A 24,783-nucleotide genomic window follows, 5' to 3' on the forward strand; every position below is an offset into this window, starting at 1 on the left:
TAGTCAGTTAGTGCTGACACAGGGGGTGACTTTCCAATTTAAAATGTAATCCCAGACCTTACACATACCGTTTATTTAGTAACAGTCTGTTTAAAGGGTTGATTAGTCCTGGACTAATTCATATTCACTCAGTGGATGGGTTTAAAAAGCACAATGACAGTTTGACTCAAACTTTCTCTGTTGGAGTTTCTCACTGAGGTGACTGATAACTTTAGTCTTAAAACAGTATCCACAGTTCACATTACGGCTCAAGCCCTGCAGCTGTGCTGCTCACGAATTTCATTAGAGGCAGTGAAGCATCCAGCTTCCTGTCCCCACAGAGCAACAGAGAAAAATAATCCAATACCTTAAATCTACTTACCTGCCCAGGGTTTTGCTCTTCCAGTCCGTAAAGTAACATTTTTTCCTTAAAGAATAAAAAAAAGAAGTCAGAAAAACTGGAAGAAGTTGCCAGCCACTGAAAAAAACTGAGCATCACACTTTACAGAGTTTAAAGCTCAATATTTTTTTATCTAACTACGGTTACCTGAAAGGCATTCGGATGTTCATCTGCTCTGCATATTTGCAAAGTGTATCCCAAGGAGCATGGACCTTCACAAACATGATGTCGTTGTTCGTCAAGGAGGGCTTTCAGAAAGAAACACAGGACTTTGAGAACTGAGTTGAGAAATCAAGGAAATGAAAGTCTTCTAAAACCAAACTTTGTTATTTGTACCTCCTTCTCCAGCATTAGACCCTCAGCCCGTAAATTCTTCTCAAAGGTGCACCTCTTTTCCACCTGTGGACTGGACTTCTTGTAAACCAGGATGTAGTCAATACGCTTTTTCCCATCTCGGAAAAACAGCCCAGAGGAAATAGCTGGTTTCTTTCCCTGAAGCAACAAGATTTCCTATATGAATTTCAGATGCAGGGATGCTAATCACAGGACTGATCATGTTTGAAGCATCTTAGAGGGTCAATAACAAAATTAACTGTGTAGACAGTGTAACAACGGGAACATTAATGGCAATAATTATGGATTACTGGGAGCGTGGTACCTGACGTGAATCTGTGCAGGCCTCTAGTTTAGCACGGGTGACAGGCTTTTGTAGCGGAAATGATTCATCTGGTTTTGTTTCACACGTCACCTCTGACTCCTCCACGTACTGATCCTTGCCATCCTCTGCTGCACACAGACAAAGTATGATCAATGAAGACAGTTATTCAACTGGTGATGCACCACAAAGTATCCTATCTGCATTAAGTCTTTTGTCATTGCTCAAGTCAATATTTTACTTAATCCAATTGCTAACATTGAAATTAGATCTGAGCTAAATCCAAGTAATTTCAATGTGGATGCCAGCTTGAGAGCAACACCTTAATGCAATTTAACAAATCCATGCACCGATGTTGAAAGAGGGCCAATCGCATTTCCTTCCTTCCTGAATCTTTACACATCCCACTAACAAACAAAATAAAGTTTTGTTAAACCCACACTCTGAGGCAAAACAAACAATAGACTATACCAAGAAATCCCTTTCTAGAAGCTCAATGTTTTGAAACCTTATCAGATTGCCTTTCTTTGCCACAAACAAGAAGTCCGCCTAATTGACGAGAAATAACTCTTTTTCAACACAACATATGGCTTTTCCATTTTCAGTGCTATGTGGTATGTATTGCCAAAGAGGAGGACAGTAGATTTAGTGGGTATAACAATCCATCTGTCTAAATCTCGTAATGCATGCATACTGTAATTGCATGACATAGTTTACACCCTATAGCTATAGAGAGATGTATCATTTCACAGCACAAGGTATGTGTGACAGCTTGGCTCATTTCTCTGATCAAATGTGTCTCTACTTCACCATCAAATAAGCTTGGCGTGACTACAGTCAGAATGTCTTTATACTGCTGTGTTGAAATCAGTGTAAGAAATCTAAATTATTCCAACAATTTTTTATTATTACAAATATGTCTGGAAAAAAACTGCATTGGTTAATTTGCTTCACTGAAATCATGGAAGCATCAAAATGTAACAGTTTCATTAAGTAACTGAAGTTAAATTAGAGTCTTAAACAATAATGTGCTGTTTTTAGTGTGGGTTAGCACATAATGGGACCTTGGACAGAAAGAATTAAGTTTGAAAGCAAAATCATTGTGACCTTTTTTATACTTTCTTTCTTGAGTTTTATTTTAATCAGCATCTTCCCTGATCCAGGCTGGGATTGGAAGAAAATCCTTATCCTTATCTTCTGTCTATTTTAAGATCACAACTGAGCAGTGAAAATCTTTAGAAATCACCATATCTTTACAGAATAGTGAAAAGCCGCCATAGCTGCTTGCTTTTTGATTTCATTATGATAAAGCTGAAATGACTCAGTCAGAACTTTGGTCAACATGGGGCGCTGTAAAGAATCCAAAAGCGTTTTCACACAGCAAGGAGCCATGGGAATCTATTAAAGCGTCTCCAGTTTAAGGTGCTGCATTACATAATTGTAGGCTACTGTAAAATGAGTACAATAACAGTAAAACTAAACATTTTGGGTTAAGTCTCCAGCAGCAGTACATTCACTTCAGACCTATCAAAACACATCTGTCAGTGTACACAGGTGGGAAGCTGGTTGGTCTGTCCTCGCTCTCCTGTCTGAACCCTCCTCAGGACAAGAGAAAACCGACCGGTTCATCAGATGTCTATTTTTAGCACGACAAAAAAAAGCCACTTTTCACCAAAATAGCAACACATCACCTTGTGCTGCCTCATTTGCATTAAAACTGCATCACTAAAGGGGTCGGGCAAAGGACGTCTCAAGGTCACAAACATGTTGAAGTGCTGCATGTGCTCGAGCCCTCACTGTCAATGGCCTCTGAAGATTCTTGAAGATATTAATAAGACTGAATAAATTCCCCTCTCCAACAGGCATTTGCATTTTTTCCAGTTCGTACTGTGATGTATTGTTTCCTTGCAACAGCTTTTCCAACACTATCTCACTGCCTCTGAAAGTGCACCAGACACATGTGACTGTGTTTTCTAAATGCGCTGTAGCATTATCACATTCTGCTCAATCAATATTGTACACTCACATTAAATGTCACTAACATGAAAATCTGTGTAGCAACCAACTCTGTTCCTGTTGAGCATAACATTCAAAACAGTCAGTGCAGAGTGCGGAGAGAATGAAACACATCATACAGAGGCAGTAACCAGTAACGATACATAAGATGCACAGAAATAAAAGTTTGCATCACAGAAATTATGTGGATTTGCTGTGAAAGGTCTTTGTATTTGCTAACAAGGTGGATAGCATCCCCGTTAATCCCACCTCAAATGGCCTACTGCTTGTAGGTATAAAAATAACTTAAACACATCATGAAAAACCACTTCAATGCTATTTAGCATTTTCCAGCCATAGGAGGCCATATGAACAAAATAATGTGCAAAACTTGCATGTGCATCTGAAAAAAACCCTGCAAAATATTTACATTTGTCTAAGGGAAACAAAACAGAGGAATAGAAGCCAATCACTTTAAAACTAATGGTAATAAAAGGTATTTAGTATATGGCAATTTTGCTAATTGGTATGAAACCTAACACGATCTTCCTTTGACACAGAATTTGCTATAATAAGTAATTTACTGCAAAGTTAAAATTATTTTCCATTAAGTCTTTGTTACTTTGACTAACCACTGCAGAAACCTCCACGGTAATCTTTAGAATCCACACATATTGAAGACACTCTCTCATGACTGAAGCATCTTATCCACTAATGGGTTTCAGAAGTCATTAGTACAAAGTAAGTTCTCTCAGCAGACTGACCTGTCTGCGGGCGCAGGAGGCTGCAGGAGGTGCTGATGCTCTGACTCAGACCCTCAACTTCTGGTTTCGGCTCCGGGCTCAGAGGCACAGACAGGAAGTGGTTGAGGTTGATTGGATGAGTCTGACTCTGGGCCAGGCAGGGCAGGCTGCGGCGAGACGGCTTCAGGCTCTTCTCCTTCAGGATCTCGCTGATGCTGGTGTGCATGCCTGAGGACGAGAGGGACAGAGGAAGAGTGGGGGTAATTTTACTAGTCGTCGCTTTAAACATTTATAGAAAAAAATGAGAGGAAAATAAAAGACCCTGAAGCTGAATTTTGAACTTTTTTTATTACATATTTATACATTTATATCATGTTTATATGACTGCATGCTTACTCTGATAAAAAAATATTTATATTTTATAGGGCTGTCAAATGATGAATTTTTTTAATTGCGATTAATCGCTGAATTTCTATAGTTAATCGTGATTAATCGCATGTTTTATCACATGATTAAAATTCTATTATTTTGCATTTCAGAACTGTTTTTAAGTACATATTAACAATGGAAAGCAATTTTCACCAGTGTATCTTGATTGGGAATCAAATGAATGCAAAGAAAGTGACTTTATGAACTTGATTTTAAGATTTGTATTTGTTTATTATTTATTTACTGTAAACAAAAGAAAAATGTGTGAATCTAGTCACACATTTGAACCTAGAGTCAATATAGCGTGCAGTAACTCCTTCACTTTGCAGCAGTTCCAGTTTGGCTGCTTTCTCCGTGTTGTACAGGCTGTGTATGCGTGCGTGAAACTACTGTCCCCCTCGACGGCAATGTATAAGACGGGTCAGAACATGCCAACCGTAGTCTTTAAGACCCAAGTCTTCTACGATGCTGACAGGTGTGCAGTTAGTTGCCACCCATTTTGCAAGAGCTGTAGTCATTTTTCATTCACAGGTCAGCAACTAGCACTCTCCAAAATAGTGCTTTGCCTGAGCCTGCTAGCATCAACCTGAGTCACGTTAACTGTACTACTATGCTTAGCTCGTAGGTGGTAGCTCAAGCTTGACGTGTTTCGGTGATATTTTAATTCGGCTTTACACAATGTGCATATGGCTTTCGACCCGTCTGGGAGGTTTGGAAAATAAAAAGCGCTATTCAGAATTTCGTTGCTGCTGTCTTTCTCCATCATGCCTGCAGCCTGCAGCAGCAGGATGTGTTACGAGGAAGTATGGCAAAGGGTCAAAATAGTAGCCTGTTAGGCACGACGCAAAGCCGGGTGAAGAGAAAATAAATGGTGGCATGTGATTAATGCGATTAAAAAAAATGAACGCGTTATGCTTGGCCCTTAATCGCATCGCCATTAACACGTTAACGCTGACAACCCTAATATTTTAGTGAGAGACACTTGCATTAAGGGATGGATTGGATGAGGCTCGGCTCTTTGGTGAAGCTCTGCTGGGACGCACGCACAAAATGAAATCTTACTTAAGTCAATAAAAACAAAAACGTATTACATAGGGAGGAGGTTGGGGTGGTGCTGCGACCTACAGCAGCTAATGGCATTGCCATGAAGGTATCGGCAAAGTAGTCAGGAAGAAATGTCAGGTCATTATGGCTGCACTGTGCATCTGCATGAGTATGACTGCATGAGGCAATACAAGTCAAAACAGCTGATGAATGAGCCAGTGATAGGGAAGCATGAAAGGGGCTTTCCACGCCACGGGTTCATTTTAAGCCATACTCAGCTTGTGAAAACAGTTGTATAATGCAGTTCTGAAGGGAGCTTTATACAGTCTAAGATAATAACCATGATGATGTCTTCAGGTTTATCTCTGACAACAAATTTATAACAGAAAACCCAAACAGACTGAGGGCCTCACGTACTAACGCTTGACTGCCTGTCGCGGGAACTGAAAATGGCAAATTGTGCTTTTCCGTGTCATGCATATGCATTCACGGGAGGGTCAAGGGGAAAGTGGGAGTTTTCCATAAAGAGATGGGAGGGAAAGCTTAAAGTGCGCCTAATTATGTATTCCGTGGTATGTACAAAAACCGCCCAATACAGCGCGCCTCTATTTTGCGGTGAAAATTCTCCGCCTCTTAAAAGCAGGTGTAAACCAGCCACAAGCGGGTTTCCTCGCATGCCTCCTGGTGAAATGGCAGCAGTAATCCAAGCAAGACGAAGACATAGGTCAAGGAGATGAGCTGAAAAGATTTTTGCCACAAGATTCACACTTTTTCAGTTGAGTGAACACAAAATCATTAAGCGTTACAGACGCCATGCAATATTACAGTTAATGGAAGAAATCAAAGATGACATTGAATCTCAGACTCAGCGTTCACATTCCAATCCAGCAGTTGTTAAACTCCTCGCTACATTACAAATATTGGCATTAGAATCATTTCAAACAGTCATAGCATCAGCAGTGGGAATATCGCAGTCTGCACTCAGCCGTATCATATCACAAGTACTTAAAGTGCCCATATTATGAAAAAATCACTTTTTCTGGGATTTGGGGTGTTATGTTTTGTCTCTGGTGCTTCCACACACATACAAACTTTGAAAAAAATCCATCCATGCTGTTTAGAGTGAGATACAGTTTCTGAATGTGTCCTGCCTTCAGTCTCTGGGTGAGCTGTTCAAAATCGGCACGGCTTGTGACGTCACAAGCCGAAACGAGCAGGCTAACCGCAACCATTAGCTCGTAGCGTTAGCATGCTAACGCTAATGCTAACACTAGCATGCTACCTCGTTTTCAGTAGCAAAGCACTGCTACAACACACACAAGTTCACCATAATCTACAAAAGAACTACTTACATGTGCGCCCTCATTTAGAAGTCTCCCAGCTAATCCTGCCTTGTAACTGACCGAAGTCAGCCTTTCTTTTACTGTCTATGGAGCTAGCTAGCTGACATGATCTACATCTGAGCTACTGGGCATGTGCAGTGCAATCAAAGATAGTACAGAAGAAGAAGAAGAAAAGAGGTCTCACTCTGTAGCTAAAACAGAGACCAGCTGAAAAGAGGATCTGCAGCAGTGAGAAAGAGTGGTGCAGTACAACAAAAATATGGTGTTTTTTGAAAATTAAACCATGTAAACCTATTCTGGTACAACCTTAAAATACAATTATGAACCTGAAAATGAGCATAATATGGCTGCTTTAATGCTTTGCTACAGCGCAATTTAGGGTTTAGTGGGCGGAGAAAGGTGCTGATTACCCGATGAACTGCAGGTTTGGTAAATACGACGTAAGCTGAAGTATCACAGCGTGCGCTTTCTGCGGGTTGGCCATGGCGCTGATAACGCTACGTTTGCAAATGTACGTACATGAGGGCCTTAGGCCCTTAAGTTTGAAAGATGTCCCGTGGGCATTAATCAGGCAGGGAGGGCTGGAGCTTGGCCCATACTAGGGACTAAAAGACAGGATGTCTCAGCCACTGCTGCATTCATTTTGACCATTCTTTTGAAAATCTGTCTCTTGTGAGTCTGCCAACTTTATGAAAGTAAAACACAAAATCACTGGAGTATCCCTTAAGTGAAGCCAATAATCTAATGCAAGTGCAACTTCAGCACTTGTGCACTAATGCAACACTCCATAAATATTCATATATTTATAAAGTAGCTACATAATATTTTTAATGCATAGTTAGGCAGTAAGAATGTTAGTAACTTGCTAAAGTAAACTCTACATGAACCCAGAACTGCTAGGTCTATTTGGCTGGTTAAAGGAGAATTCCGGCCAATTTGTACGTTAATCTTGATTGCTATAAATATGCGTGTACTTTCGTTTGAAAAAAAAACAGACCCAAATCGGTGCATGCTACACGGAGTAGCTGCAGCTACATGTACAAGCTTCCACTGAGCTAAAACAGCAGTTGTCGGGGAAAGTTTTAGAGTGCCTTTGTGCCTCTTAACAGACACAAAATGCAATTAAAATGTCTGTGCAACATTAACAGGGCTCTTACGTGACAACAAGATGCGTTTTCAACTCAGACATTGTTTTAATTCACCTACCCTGTCTCGATTCTGCTGGTAGCTAGCTCGCCCTGTTAGCTGCTAGCTGCTAGCTGCTGTCCGTAATAAGTGTGTTCAGCCAAAATATCACGCAGCAGTTCCGTGTGTTTTTGTACCTCGTCCATTTTGTGTGTGATCGATCTGGTGTTGGTGAGTAAGAGGCTTGGCAGTGTCGATTTCTGTGGTAGTTTTAGCCGCACTAGCAGGCCCAACCGGCCGGCATCCTTGCTTCTGATTTCTCCCCGCCTTCGTCGCCTCCCGCTCCCGAAAACAATCCAGTGAGCGCCCGGTGGTCTGGCTATGTCCTCCAGAGGACAGGTCATGCCTTCGCGACGAAAACTTGAAGTTTATTCCCCCTCAAAAATAGGTAATTGAGCACTGTAGTGGTTATGACCATATCAGTGACTATGTAACTACATGAAAACATTAGAGAAGGCTAGCTGTAGTCTCGCGCTGAAGTTCCGGTGTAGCAGGAAAAAGTAAACAGTGTACAGATTGCTCTGAGAAGCAAGGTCGTACCTGCTAGCGCGGCTAAGAGAAGTACTACACCGATCGACACTGCCAAGCCTCCTACTCACCAACACCAGATCGATCACACACAAAATGGATGAGCTACAAATACACAGAACTGCTGCGTGATATTTTGGCGGAACACACTTATCACAGACGGCAGCTAGCAGCTAAGAGCTAGCAGCTAACAGGGCGAGCTAGCTACCAGCAGAATCAAGACAGGGTAGGTGAATTAAAACAATGTCTGAGTTGAAAACGCATTTTGTTGTCACGTAAGGGCCCTGTTCATGTTGCACAGACATTTTAATTGCATTTTGTGTCTGTTAAGAGGCACAAAGGCACTCTAAAATCTGCCCCGACAACTGCTGTTTTAGCTCAGTGGAAGCTTGTAGACGTAGCTGCAGCTACTCCGTGTTGCATGCACCGATTTAGGTCGTTTTTTTTTCAAACGAAAGTACACGCATATTTATAGCGCTCAAGATTAACGTAAAAATTGGCCGGAATTCTCCTTTAAAGCTGCTAGTGGCATGTTTTCATAAAATTATTGCTTTTATTGTTTTGTTTTTGGTGTTTGTTGGCTGGCTTATTATTTCTATCACATCATATCTCATCTTATCTTGCAAAATATAACAACAAACCAGAGTTGCTTTTTATTTAAATAGCATAAATGTCCAATAGGCTAACAAAAAGAAGCGAGAAAAATAAAATGTAAGAAAACCTATTTACAATACTTATTAGCTCTAGTGCATGCACTGACAAGGGAGTGAGTGGGGAAAAAAGGGAGGGAGGGAGAAATCACTTCAGTCACCAACTGGTCCATCCATTTTATGGGCTACAGCGGCGATGTCTGTCCTTCATAGTGGAGTGCAGTAAAACCATCAGCGCTCCCCCTCCATCATCACACAGCTCAATACCTCAAGACAAGCCACATGATGGTGCACCACAACATTTACATACATCAGTCGCTAGTGCTGCAACCAATTTACCAAAGATACAGCATTCACGTGTACCGTTACGTAGCCCGACAGAGGTCATTTTCAAGGTTATTTGGGTAATAAAAGAGCAATATGGTGATATTGGGGCTGACAGATTGTTGAATGACTATTTCAACAATACTGTAAGGATGAATTGTGAAGAGAACCTCAAGAGGTTAATAACGATAATGAATGTCCAGCAATTGAAGCCGGTCATTGTGCCCGACCTTCACACCAGGCAGCAGCTCCCCCTCTGCAGCTCCTGACGTTTATTCATGAAATGAAGGCACTTCTCTTTCAAATGGGTACGGGACTTACTTCCCCCTCTAGTAAGGAATTCTCCCAGTAACCTTCCTGAAACAGCTGCATTGATAATTCACTCTCTGCATCCTGAGAGTCCACACTCATGAAATTGATCCCATTGGGATTCCCCAGTGCTGTCGGGTGAGAAGGGAGCCAGTTTAAGATGTGAACTTGAGGGCCCAGGGGAACCACTGATCACGCTGTTTATTTCCTGTGCAGCCCCACAGTTATGAAATTAATTAAAGTTCCCATATTATGAAAAAATCACTTTTTCAGGGATTTGGGGTGTTATGTTGTGTCTCTGGTGCTTCCACACACATACTTTGAAAAAAATCCATCCATGCTGTTTAGAGTGAGATGCAGTTTCTGAATGTGTCCTGCCTTCAGACTCTGGGTGAGCTGTTCAAAATCGGCACGGCTTGTGACGTCACAAGCCGAAACGAGCAGGCTAACCGCAACCATTAGCTCGTAGCGTTAGCATGCTAACGCTAACGCTAGCATGCTACCTCGTTTTCAATAGCAAAGCACTGCTACAACACACACAAGTTCACCATAATCTACAAAAGAACTACTTCCATGTGCGCCCTCATTTAGAAGTCTCCCAGCTAATCCTGCCTTGTAACTGACCGAAGTTGTAGAAACAGCCTTTCTTTTACTGTCTATGGAGCTAGCTAGCTGACATGATCTACATCTGAGCTACTGCACATGTGCAGTACAATCAAAGATAGTACAGAAGAAGAAGAAGAAAAGAGGTCTCACTCTGTAGCTAAAACAGAGACCAGGTGAAAAGAGGATATGCAGCAGTGAGAGCGGTGCAGTACAACACAAATGTGGTGTTTTTTGAAAATTAAACCATGTAAACCTATTCTGGTACAACCTTACAATACAATTATGAACCTGAAAATGAGCATAATATGGCTGCTTTAAAGTTTTAAGCTCCAGCTAAAAGCTATACAATGAGAATGTGTAAAATACGACAACAGTAAACTTTAAATGGATCTATTTGTGCATGTCAGAAAGTTAATCTAGTCTTTAGGCAACAAACAACAAAGCCTGATTTCCCAGTGCTTTCATTATTTCTACAGTGTACACAAGCATTCAGTTCCCCTTTGTTGCTTTTCATATTTCAATCAATTTCATTAAATCCAATACTTCAAATCAATATTGAGCAGGTTGTCAAGCTATCATTAAATAGCCATGTGCCAATTACATCTGCAATTCCATTTCAGAAACCAGAGATTATATGGTCTTGTGAGCAAGAAGGTTTGTTTCTCTCAGCAGCGAACACAGCAACAACATGCTTTATGACTGGCTGGTAAATCAGTGCAAGCTGTGAGCTTCCAGTCAAGAGGCCAGAAGCCTAAAGTGCCATAATTTCACAGTCTCTGTGGATTTGTCTGAAGAGTGGTTGCATATACCTGCCCACTTTTCTCTCCATTAAGCTAATCAATACAAAATGGCTGCTGTGTACATATATTATCAAAAAAGGTATAGCTAGTCTAGATAATTCCAACAGACATCGGCAAGGCTCAACATGTCTGAGATGATACATCACAGCAGAGCGAGCTAATGGGCCTGTAAGGGTGAGGATCGGTGGTCCCAAATGACTCTCAAATTTTTAAATAGACCCACAAATAGCCTCTGTGGCTATTAAAGATATAATAATGATTATCTGACAATCATTGCCCAGACAGTGCATTGTGTAAGTCTAGATAAGTATATAAAGGGTTCATTTAATGTGAAATCCTGTGTTTAATCTCGCTGTGCACTGGCTAAAACTGGTTCAGGAGAAAGTTAATCCTGTGTGTGTGTGTGTGTGTGTGTGTGTGTGTGTGTGTGTGTGTGTGTGTGTGTGTGTGTGTGCGCCACTTGGTATGGAGTCCGTGGACTGTTACTGTGAGTTGTGCACATAGAGGAGGGACGCAGGAGAGGAATAAAAGAAAAAAATAGATCAAGAGGCACAGGGAGTGGATGCTCACTGTGAGGTGATGATGGGGAAAAACACCTCAGAGTTTTCTCTGCATCAGCATGACACAGGGCCTTGATGACAATCCCTGTGTGTGCTCTCACAAACACCCACTCACGCTCATCTGAGGGGGAGCTGGACGAGATTCAGGAGAGGTCGTGATCCGGGATTTAAATCTCTCCTGTGCAGCTTGTCCATGACGGTCTTGTGATGGGAGATTAAAATGATTTTTTTGGTCTGTGCATGTGTGTGGATATACCACTGTGACTGCATACCTGCCTAAAAATGTTGCTGCTTGTGACAAACAGCGAAAAAAGAGGTTGTGTTTATTCGTTCGTTATGCTCCTCTTAAATATTTCTGTCATAACAAGTAAGCATTTAAACAAGCATTTAATTTAAAATCAAAGATTTAATGATCAATTGCAAGTTGTTATATACCAGATTAAGCAAAACAATGCCGTGAAAATTAGGTAAAACTGTCCAGTATGTGTGAAAAAGAAATGTTACTTTTGCTTTTAGTCTTTTTCTATTGTCCATGATCACCATGAGACAACTGTGCACAAACTTAAACGTACAATATGTAACTTTCTGCCGCTAGGGGTCTCTCAACCAAAACAATGGATTGTAAACACAGACGTTTGATGACGTAGGGATGTTGCGTGGAATTACGGGAGTTTTTATTGCTAAACGCTATCGTTGATTAGAATCTTGTATATACAGTCTATGATTAGAATGCATCTGTTCACGGACGAGTTTACCCATTCAAGTTTATTCACGTTACGTTTAGTAATGTTTATTCATGTCATGCTAATAAAATAGCTGCAGTTTACCCAACATAATTACTTGGTTTTTACTTAGTTTTTCTTGATTCAATCTGTATTGGTAGCTGGCTGACCAGTTAGCTAGTGAGCCAGCAAGCTAACATTAGCGGCTAATGTTAGCAGGTTTTACCACACTATCACAGTATATTTCACATGTCAATGTCACCTTTTGGATTTTACCGGGCGGACGGGGTTTGTTGTAACGCTAGCTAGCTAGCTACTCAACGAGGCTGAGAGACGGGTGTGGGTGGGGATTGCCGGGGGGATCTCTGCGATGGCGATGATGTTCGATGCCTGTTGTGCAGCAGCAGAACATCTCCCAGCTGCCCGATCTCCCCCTTCACTTTTCTGTAATCTCAACTATTCGTTTTGGTGCTTAACACACCTGTTGTTGGATTAATGTAGCTAGCTAACTGTAAAGACAGCTAAACGCGAAGGGGGGAGAAATTCGGCAGGGAGGAGATTTTCGGTACAAACAACGTTAGCGTTTACGGAGACGTAGCTAGCTAGCTAACATTATGGATGGCCGATGTTGTGACTAGGATGCCTGGGTCTGATATTCTCTATTTCCCAACGCTTCATTAAACTGCCGTTAGCGTCGTAAGCACCGACTGGGGCTAACGGTAACTAGCTATTGCTACATGTCCTGGCTGTGTTGTCAGCTATCATCCCGAATGATGTCTCTTTGTGCAGGGGGAGTGAAGCAGGCAGACCAGAGTGTGCTAGCTGGCTAAATTAGCATTAGATTAATTGTCTATCTATACAGCTAACGTTAACGTTACTAGTGAACTTATTCGTGGGTTAGGGCAGTGCTGCTTTTATCTATGGTCAAAACAATCATACTACTAATAACTTGATGAGCGTGTTGAACAATGTTGTAACCCTATGATGTTATCCACCAAGCATTAGCTAGCATTAATGTTAGCTAGCTACTTCAACGTCAACCAGCACATACATTGTAGTAACATTAAGCTGGATTAATATTGATGTATCAATAAATAAGGTTTCTGCTGTATTACTGTGTTGCAAAGTGGCATGTAATTAATCACAAAATGATGCAGTTTGGCAGAAAAAGCAGTGTTACCAGTATTTTTTTCTGTGACATTGTATGATTTACAATTACTCTCGAACGTAGCATCTGGGTGCCCATGTTTTGACGGAAGTTACGAGTAACTAGATGGTGAAAGGTTATGACGCCACTGACGGGCGACTAAATGAAACGTGACGTGTCTGAAAATAAAATAACAGATTTCTCTGGGTTTGCCATTTGATGGAAACATTTGGGATAGTGTAACTACACAACTCAAAAATATATATAAAATAGGTATGGTCATTTTTAGACATTTTAATGCAGAAAAGTTACATATTGTACCTTTAAGAATCGAGACAGTATCTGCAAGGATGTTGCACAAAGTAGCAAATAGAGAATTGAGGTCAGTTTCCCATCATGCCTCTGTGTTTCCTCATTCTATACCTTCAATAATTCATCCATGTTCAGCCCATAGCACTTTCAGTGTCATAGCTTTCAACTGAGGAACATCAGGACCTTTTTAAGCACAACAAACATCATTACTGCCTTCCCCTTACAGAGTGCATTTCAGGGGATCCCTGCTATAAAAGAGTGGGCAAAGAAGAAAGGTATAACACACACGTCCAAAACACTGCTGCGATGCGTTTACAAAAATGATCAGGAGGAGGCAGGACTGAGGCAGGCCGGCAGCCTCGCCAGAAACCTTCTCTAAGCAATTAGAGTGTGTTTCATCCTCCGCCTGGCACCATATCAAACAACACATAGATGGAGTGGAGTTCACAGGGAGTATTAAGAACTGTATCATAAGCAGCCACTGAATATTCAGCTTATATCTTATGTTACATGGTGAGTACTTCAGGCACACTGATAATTCTTGCTGACCAACAAGTACGAAATAAGTGATCTCTGGTAACGATCGCAGTGTTTCCCATACATAGGTTCTACTTGGGCGTACCGCCCAGGTAAATTGAGACCCGCCCAGGTAGATACAATCCGAATTAAAGTTTCTTTCCAAACAACGGTGTATTTTTTACAGCGCACACAGACCAGCTGCCTCCAGCCACCTCCCCCTCGTGAAGTTGTGTGCATGCATGACAGCGTCAACGTTGCACTTGCTCAGAGAGGCTATTGTTACATTAGTAGTAGCATGCTGCTGGTGGTCTTGCAATGGGATTAAATGTACTAATAAAACCCTAGAAACAACGCGGCCACGCTGCTGTGAAAGCTCCCCGAACGTCATTTATTAGTCTTGTTGTTACCCCTCTCCGCGGCAGTCTAGCTAGCTAGGTAATCAGAGCTAAACTGGCTCTGACTAGAGCTAACCTCTACTCAGAGCTAATGGTTGCTAACCAAGGCTTCAGTTCTCCGTGCCTGTATCCATTAACTGTATTTGTGGACCTGAGCTTGAATAAAACCCTTAATTTTATTAAATTGTCTGCAAAAAATTTTAAACTACAACTCAGAGGTGTTTGAATGACTGCTCAGATGAGATCTAGCTAAATGAGTGCCACAGGACATGTGTAGCACAGAACAGCATGTTTAGGATCCCCAAATCACGGATTAAATACACTTCAAAAAACGAACAATGAACTAACCAACAAAATTAACAAGAATTAACTTTAGATAGCCCAAGTCTTATATGATTTAACAGGAGTTAGGAGGGAACAGTATTGATATTATTGATAACATGTAACTTTCTGTATGGATCATAGTACAGTAGGCCTATTACAGGTATTTTATCTGCTGAACCGTTAACATTTGGCAAAACAAAAAAATAACTGATTTAATTGACAAAGCACAACATGGCTACACTTTTTTTTACTTTTTCTCATTTGTTTAAAATTTAATGAGCAATTTGTTGTATTTTAGCAAAATACTGAAAGCAGCAGAAATGCCGAACTGAGCAGGCTACATAATATCTGTTTATTTATCACAAGTTATATCATTATCGCGATATTCAACAACATTAGGGCATATCGCATATTTTCCTCATATCGTGCAGCCTTAATAACTATCCTGAAATTGTGTCAGATGCCGCATAGTGTCGCAATATTTTCATCTGTATCATCTTTTAGTCTAATTTGTTTAATATGTAAATAGTTTTTTCTTTATAAATTATCTGATAATGTATGTAATGTGTAGTCATTGTTTTCACCTTCGTTTGACTAGTTTAAAACCGAACTCATTATTACTAAACCCAGCCATGCCGCACCGTCACATCCTGCGCCACACACCACCGCAAGTAAATTCTCAACCTATGGGAAACACTGCGATCGCATGAATACCTCACCATCCAGGGAATGTAAAGATTAATCACAAAATGTTGAAATACAAACACTTTTGTTCCCACGAGTTCCTCTAACAAAATCTGACATGGATTGGTAGAAACAGAGGGTGAGCTAACTATACTATAGTGTATATTCAGAAACATAACAGTATACTCAAAACTATTTCAAAAACCGGAATGCAGCAACTCTAATACCGTGACTGCAGGTTTTAAGCTTTAGATTTCACGGAGAATATTAAGTATAATTAAGATTTTCTATTTAGAACAGGGAGAAATAAAGTACCAGTATTTGTTTAAATGCCCCACAACAAGAAGTCACTAACACATTTATTTTTAAAGTCACAATATATCAAATTAGTCCATTTCTGACCTTTGCACTCCCTGTGACAGTATGCACAAAGTCTTATTTTTCCACAAACAAAAACGTATTCAATCCGAATAATTTTACATAAAACTCACAAGCATTGCTACATACAGCTTTTAAATGTTTAAATCCTCTGTCAATGTTTCAATGTTTGATGTAATAATAAAATGTGAGCTCTTCTAGTTAGCTATTGAGTTAAGTCGACTTCAGTAACCATAATGACACAAACATATTGTAGCTAATGGATACAGTGTTAATATCACACAACAGCTTATTGATTTGACCTGAAACTAAAACATTGCAGCATCTAAATACAGGAGCTAGCCATTTTTAACCAATAGCGAAGAAAAACATCTTTTTATGCAGTGACAATAAATCATATTTACCCCCTCGGACATTTTTCGGTTTTATTTTTTTATAACAATGAATAACAGTGGAAGTAATTGTGATTGGACACTGAATAACACAAACTAAACTTTAATATCAAAGTAAAAACAGCCTAAAATAGCTAATAATTTGCTCCACAGACACCATTGCTAGTTGTCGTCTGTCTATCACGTGCAGCTGAGCCCGGCAGCCTGACCGTGAACACACCTCAGAGCAGCTGGCATGTTTTACCCCTGGTTTAAACGGTTCAGGACCTTATTATACAATACTGCCACAACTTCTGGGTTGCATCATTTGAGCAGATTAATTTCCCCCACTCCTTTAACGTCACACTATCATCTTATGTCCCCTGATTGCTTGTGTTTTCTATACTACGTCATAGGATTTTCCACAAAGCCTCTGCTGTGTCCCTGCGTACACACCACAGCAGGGAATATGAACTGCACTGTCTTTAGTAAACACAAGCATTTTGCTCCACCAAAATCAGTGTGTTTTGCAAACGTAATTGAACTGTACAATAACTTTGGGCTCTGGCAGAACTTCTGCCTGCATTGTTCTCATAACCTAGCAACAAAACAACTGCTGATTTTAAAGACTGTGAAGTGTTAAAGCTAGCAACTGCAACACCATACACGCACATGCAGAACAAAACAGTCTCTTTGTTTTGTCATTTTGTAATCTCTTTGTCTACCTGGCATGCTAACTTCCATAAAACTGATGTCTGCCTTATATTCTACAGCGGCCTGTTTAAATCACAGATGATACTGTATATGTGCTCTCCCCAAATCTGCCCTGAAATTATTGTCTGTATCTATAAAACCATCTGCCTGCTTGCATAAGAGGACAGGTGGCCTGCTTAGGACTGTACAACCAAAGGTACACACACACACACACACACACACACACACACACAAAGTGTTGTCAGGACAGGAGGACAGGACTCTGTCCTTCAACAGCCACTGCACACACACACACACACACACACACACACACACTATAACAATACTAATTCTTTAGAAACTATAAAAGAAGTCAGAACTACAGTACTATAATATAGGGCTGCCTGCAACTATTCTTTTTTTCTTTATCACTCAATCTGCCAAACATTTCATTCTATAAAACACCAGAAAAACAGTAAAAAATGCCCATCACAATCTACTATCACGTAAGACCAAGAAAAACAGCAGCAAATTCTTACATTTGAGAACCTGGAACCATCAACTGTTTGGCACTTTTGCTTGAAAAAATACTTTTGATGATTAATCGATTATCAAAATTGTTGCAGATTCATTTTTGTTTAAATCGACTAATCGATTAATTGTTGCAGCTCTAGAATAATAGACGTAGAAGCATGAATAAAGCTTTGCTTAAGACTGAAGTATTTGATTGTAGAACTAGGTTACATTTAAATCTCAATATGCTTAAAGCAAATACTTTCTAGCAAATATTGAGTGTTCAGTGTATCAATAAGTTTCAACAACAAGTTTATGATTATTCTGCCAAAGAAGATTTGAAACTCACTCAAATCCTGGAAAGTAATCAGATGGTTGTGAGTCATCTTTGTCCAAATGGAGCTGTATTCTAATTTTTACCAACTGAGTGATATTTTTTTTATCAAGGCAGCAAGAAGAAAAAAAACATTTATACCCTCATCTTATATTTTCTTTCATAATCAGTCCCTTTTCTAATTCTCTAATTTTCTCACCTGCAGTTAAGAAGAGAGCGGGCTTGGCTCCAGCAATGCTTGAAAAGCTTTTCACCTCTTGTGCACAGAACACAAAGCTACATTCAGCTCTAAGCATTTAATGATCTCATAGGGTTTGATTATGTTTGAGGAAGTGCAATATATTGGAATATTAGACTTTGCGAGCCAACATTCGCCCCCTTTGCCTTCAATGTAATGGTGCACTTAGCAATCACTGAAATACTGAGTGCGCCTCAGGCCTGTAGTCCGATCTTAATCTGATGTCATGTTGTGCTATGCGTTTCCTGTTTGTACCTGCACTGAAATCCAAGAAGTGGTTCACTCTGTCATATATAATATTTAAACTATATAAATAAAAAATAATTACTGCATGGAACACAATTCAAATTGTAACAATATGATTAGATGGTCATAAACATTCCAAACAAACTATTATGAATTCATGTGGTCAGTCTATATTGTGCAATAAGGTCATGGTAGAAGAAGAAAAGCTTCTTGTCAGTGTAAACCATAAGTGTAATATCTCCTTCAGCTTGTTTACACACTTAAAACCAGCAAAGAAACATGAGCTACAGCAGATAAGCTAACACCCTCTTCAGCAGGGCATCCCTCACTCATGAACTTTCTAGCTGCTCAGCTCAGCATCCTCTCATCAGAAGCCAGGGGTAGGGGATAGACCCTTTCATCCTCCTCAGACCGGTACCTCAACAAAAAGAGGTCATTGCTCCCCATAAGCCAGTGTCAGCATGAAAAGAAGTTTCTCTACCATTTTTCTAAATTTAGACAGTCAGCACATGAATAATTAACACAAAGTATTAAATAATCACTATAGTGTTCTCTAAAGAGCCCCTCTTACAGTTTAATCAATACTGGACCGCAGCAGTGAAATCAAGCTGGAATGGAAGACAGATTGATGACTTGATAGGTAGTTATTTATAGATTTGAAGAATTTGCTCCAATGTGTAGAGACCATTTATCTTTCTTTCACTGTACAGTTTGATACATAATCTGGTTATTGTCGGTTCAAAACGCAAAGATGCCAAATGGACACCAACATGAACTGGATGTCTCATATTGCTTTTTCAACCTGCTGAATCTGACTGAACCTTTAACCGCTTGAAATCTTACTTATTTTTTGGATTACTGTCAAAGCCTGAGTGAAACTATTCTGCATCCTCCTGAATAGATTTGTATGGAACAGTTTGTTTGTCTTTGTCTTTTCTTACAGCACATGCACAATAAAATGCAATCACTGCTTATACTAGCCCACTTGTACGGCTGTGAATGTTTAAGCAGATCCCCGAGAGCTGACACGACTGCCAAGACTGACAAGTTCAAGTGATACTAAAAGAACCTTTTCAAGATCTGCAATTCCTCATTTGTGAAGAACGGTCAAGTCTTGTATATGTGCAGCACTGATAAATGTAGTCATATTTAAGGTGTTAGTTATTAATATTAACGTCCATTGGAACGTAGCCTCCAACTGAACAAATATTGACCTAGGTGAATGTAACATAAACTAGTGGATAAAATATCAGCGCGCACAAGGTTCATAAACAGGCTTCATACCAAGAGAAGGCAGCAATAAGACCTCAAACTCTGCGTCACACTTACAGCAAGTAGAGGGTCCGATACCTCGGAGTACCATTTAACATCAAAAACTATTTAACTAGAGAAGAAAAGTCAACACACAGCACACTCAGCTCAAAGAAAAAGCATTAACGGACGCGAAATAATCACATTAGTGACCAACCTTTCTGCTGCTTGAAGGACTGGATGGAGCCCGAGTGGTGCACCATTGCGACGTTCAGTTGGTTTCCAGCGTTAATTGAATTCCGTATTACGAAAAGCAAAACGGCAGAATACATGGGAAACTATGGTGGGGTTGCGTGGGTGTTCTCGCAGCTCCCATCCTGCCAAACGATCTCACGAGCGATGCGCAAACCCCAGCAACACCTGTCTAAGCTCCGCATGCTCCCCCCTCTGCTCAGAACCACCACCATTCACGTCTGTTGTCATGGTGACGGGCGGTAGGGGAGGTCCTGAGATGGATACGTCCCCCTCTGTCCTGATTTACTGACTCCAAATAAACTGCGGGAAATTACCAGGGGCAGCAGATCTCAAATGGACCGACAAGGAATTGATTGCATTGATGACCATCAATGGTCAGATGCAGAAAGCTGCTTATTCTACCTTATGGCATCACGTAGTCTAATGAACTATCAACGAGGAAGAAAACAGTTCTGCTACAGAGCTAACTAAAAAATAATGCAGTCAGTGCTAGTTGAAACCATTTGGAAGGAATATGTAATGGCACCTTCACATTTCAGTAACTACTACACTAACTTTTTTTTATCGGGCCATTTTGTTGCCTTTAAGAAAAGACTGAAACTTCATTACTAAAAAATCTTTGAAAGGTCATTCTAAAAAAAAGAGCATTTGTATATACTATGCATTATTGCAACAACAACAAAAATCAAAAGGATTTCACATGCACAAGGGCCATCAGATTTTCTAAACCGATTGGACCTCATGTAAACTTACATTGCATTGCAGGCATTAAAGACTGTGAGGCTGTGAGAAAAACTCAAAACAATCAATAATATAGCTTGAAGTTCACAGCTCAGCTGTGCTGACACACTGCTGCTGTAATGGCAGGGGGATACCTCTTAAGGAACAAATATTATAAGCTACAATATCAGTCATAAAAACTGAGCAGGGTGATACAAATGGCTGCGGTAGTATAGTTTGATAGTCTAATGTTAAAATTGGTAATGTAATGCTGGCTTTATTGCACAACATAGGGACTCAGCTAAAATGATGAAGAAATTGTAATTGGTTATTGAGAGTTTTTGTAGGTTATAGATGTGGGACAATACATGTATACAATATAAAATATCATATATTTAGTTTCATTAAAAAAACAAACTTAAATAAGATATTTCTCTGTTATACCACTCTGCCTTTCTTTCTCTTGTCAGCTTGTTTTCATTTGTGGTTTATTTATTTTAGTGATGTTAACTCTAGTGCCCTGATGTGTCTCCGTTATCCCCTGCACATCACTGTTGTTTTCACAGCTTTTAATATTTATATGTGATGGAAAAAATGGAACAGTGGGCAGTTTATTATGAATCACACAGTCAATGTATGTGGTATCTAAACCTGCACCTTAGTGAGAATATGTAATCAAAACACTAGTGTCTCCTTATCGCTTTGCCTTAGGTCTTCAATTGCACAGTATGAACCAAACAGAGATCTTATTGTGGTTTATCTGCAAGGTCACTGGTCTTATCTCTATGTCAACCACACAGAGTTACAGACCAGCAGGCCTCTAATTATGATCTGAAACCCATGAGGAGGAAAGCCCTGTGTTGTTTATGAGCAGACACTGAAGTGACTGCTGTGACCTAGTCAGTTTTCAAAGGGTCACAATAACACAAGTTACAGATTGGTCTGTGGTCCTACTTTTGTGTGTCAATCTCTGTCTGCGCTGGTATTCTGGGGAGTAGTCTGGCATCTGTCATAGATGCGAATACCATCTGCTTTCTTGCAGCTCTGCACGCCTTTACTCCTCCCACTGGTGTGATGTTTATTGAGAACTGGTGGCAGGGCTGTGCGTGCCAACCCCTATAATATGTCATTGAACTACCAGGCAAATGCATTTCTTCCACTGGGTTGATAAATAAATAAGTATGCAGCTCTTATACGGTCAGTCCCATTTAAAATGTTATCTCTTCCATGCCTGCCTGCTAGTTGAGAGATGTAGGTCAGATGGCTGCTCTGCAGAGGGAGCAAGGTGTTTGGATACATAAAATACTGCCACCATGTGGTTAAAAAGATGAGCTGTCAGCACTCAGCTCCGACTAAGAACCACAAAGGGTTTTAGCATTATTCACCTCAGCCATGCATTTAAATTAACAATGATGAACTACTTTTGGCAAGATTCAGGTCTTGCAGACTCCAAACTAAATGGTCAACTTTCAGGTCATCCTTGCATCAAAACCCAAACAATAATTTTCACAATTAAAACATAACAAATACCCCAAATCTGTGATGGAAAATGCATTCCATTTACATGAAGGGAGAGACATTATTTTTTGGGGCATTTTTAGGCTTTTATTCGACAGGACAGCTGAAGACATGAAAGGGGAGAGAGAGGGGGAATGACATGCAGCAAAGGGCCGCAGGTCGGAGTCCAACACGGGCCCGCTGCCCGCTTCGAGGAGTAAACCTCTATATATGGGCTCCCCTTCTACCAACTGAGCTATCTGGGTGCCCAAGGAAGAGATATTTAATCACATTCAGAAACAATCAAAGCTGTAGGTCCTACCTTTCCGAGTATTCAACACATCTCTCATTGCATAGAAATGTTCTGTGTTCAAAGAATCAAAGAAGTCCCCACTTGCTCAAGAGGCTCCTGAATGACAAAGACCTCTAACGTCTAGGTCTACACGTACAACTGAATCACTACTGATGTCTTGCTCTGAGGCTTCGCAGCTGAGGGATCTGCTGATGAAGTTATTTCAAAAGTACAGAGCAAACAGTTTAACAGAGGGTCTAAACTGCAACATAATATTTTCATGATCAATTATTATGTCAATTATGCTTTTGATTAATCAATAAATGATTTAGTCTATAATATTTCAGGAAATAATTCAAAATGCTTATCACATTTTCCAATCGTCCAAGTTGACGTCTTTAAACTGCTTGTTTTGTCTGACAAAAAGTCTAAAATTAAAAGATATTTAATATACAATGGTACAACTGTGGTCCAACAACAGCAAGCTGGAACCAGAAAATATTTGTGTTTGGTGCTTGATAAATGGCTTTAATGATAAATTGATGGTCAAAACTTTTGCCAATTTCATTTAACTAATTGACTAAAAGATCAAGGACAGACTGCGCATGGTCCATATTCATTAAAGAATTAGCTTAAATTCTCAGTATTAACGTCATACTTTATATACACATTAAGTGCACAGAAATTTGCCCAGCAAGTATGGGCAGATCTCAGATGGATGTAATGCATTTAAAAACCTTTAGTCACAAGTGCTGCTGGCAAACTTACAGGAGAGTTGGTCGCTGTCTGTTTCTGTGTCTCCAGAGTGGCAACTGTTGGCCCAAGAGGAGCTCCAGGACACTGAATGGCTGATGGGATTGGTTGGAACATGCCTGTTGGCTCCAGAGGAGCTGGAGGCCCGACTCTCCAGCAGGGGTAGGAACATACAGTTGTCCTGAAGACATGATCCTATTAAACATAGACAAAGTGATCAAAGTGTGAGTATAAAGTACTGATATCATGTTATTAAAGAATATTTATCATTTCTTTTATCTTGAATGTCACATACTCAAACCATGATGCCAGTTTCTTAGGTTATCAGAGGGAAAATGGAATAGCTTCAATGTTCAGATCAGTAAAATTTGAAGGTCATCACAGCAGTCCAGCTCCTTACTTAGCCCGCTCGTGTTACTGCACTCATACATTTTTAAACGCATCTTTAAAATTCTTTTTTACACTGATACTTGAAACTAATGGGGAACAATAAGGCCTCTGGCTTTCCAAAACCAACTGCGTGTAACTCATCTCATCAGGTTAGATTTTTTTATTAAAACCAGTTAAAACCAGTGTGATAAAGAATACAGGCTAACCAGACACTGAATCTTAATAAATTAAACCGTTTAGGAACAAATTTGATTGATTTCTGGAACAAAAACAATGTAATCAACCATAACAATAATTTTGCAGATTACGTTTTGCAAGTAAACTCTTATTTTGTCTTGTGTTCTGAATGAAAAACGGAAATGAAATGGAAATTTCACAGTTCAAAGTCTTTTCACTGTTGATCTATTTAACTGTTTTTTTAAGTTCAATAAATGTAGCATCTTTCCAAAAGTCAATGAGTAATCGTGTTAAATAATCAAGATTTCAATACTGACCAAAATAATTGTGATTATGGGATTTTTTCCATAATCAAGCTTCCCTACCATGGAGTTTGTTTTCCAGCATTACTAGCCGAAAATCTCGACTGATTTTTGTTTCTTATTTAACAAAAGTAAAATAATGACAATTGGGATAGATTTTAATAAATGCAGTACATTTTGAGCTCATTTCCATACACGACAAACTGTCAACCAACACAATATTTTAGGTTAAATGCACCTCTAACAATATGGAAGAAGGAGAATAATCAGCATAATGAGAAGAAAAATGGCTTTATGCACATTATGAATTAATATTTACCATTTTTGCATATAGCCACTGAGTCAGTGTGTTGCAGTAATGGCTTTATTACATAATGTGGAGGCTACCATTTTGAAACCTAAACAGGTCACACTGCCTTGGTTAACCAAGTTAGCATACAACAATGCATTTTAATTTGTTTACAATGGAAAAATAACATCTACAGTCAGAGATTTTCATGTGTGCTGATGTGGGCTCCCTCCCTCATGTGTGCATTAGGCTTCATTATGACCAACAGGAAAGGCTGAAGGGCTGCAATCAGAGTCCACACAACATGACTCAGAGACATTCAGAGGTACTTAACATCTCAGAAGTTATTCTCCACAGGTTTTAATGGCGACATCTCCCTTCAAATGAGCCCACGAGAAAACAACACAACACATGGCTGACAGACATGCTAG

At 39.9% G+C, this 24,783-nt stretch overlaps 1 protein-coding gene across 8 annotated transcripts in view; it reads right to left on the minus strand.

The window, feature by feature from the left end:
- ano3 (anoctamin 3) overlaps positions 1–23,405 on the minus strand; it is a 58,291-nt gene extending 34,886 nt beyond the window's left edge. For 3 of the 8 annotated variants that reach the window (XM_031282944.2, XM_031282948.2, XM_031282943.2), the window contains exons 1-6: positions 23,210–23,405; positions 3,794–4,000; positions 1,038–1,165; positions 716–871; positions 527–627; positions 362–406 (exon numbers count right to left, since the gene is read on the minus strand). In XM_031282944.2, the coding sequence (XP_031138804.1) occupies positions 362–406; positions 527–627; positions 716–871; positions 1,038–1,165; positions 3,794–4,000; positions 23,210–23,366 (794 nt within the window). In that variant the 5' untranslated portion in view covers positions 23,367–23,405. Of the gene's footprint in view, positions 1–361; positions 407–526; positions 628–715; positions 872–1,037; positions 1,166–3,793; positions 4,001–19,894; positions 20,158–23,209 lie in introns of those variants that run through there. The other 5 variants (XM_036002794.1, XM_036002795.1, XM_031282945.2 and 2 more) reach the window with 4 other exon arrangements.
- Between the last annotated feature and the right edge of the window lie 1,378 nt (positions 23,406–24,783).

This window comes from Sander lucioperca, chromosome 7, assembly GCF_008315115.2.
Source record: "Sander lucioperca isolate FBNREF2018 chromosome 7, SLUC_FBN_1.2, whole genome shotgun sequence".
NCBI lineage: Eukaryota > Metazoa > Chordata > Actinopteri > Perciformes > Percidae > Sander > Sander lucioperca.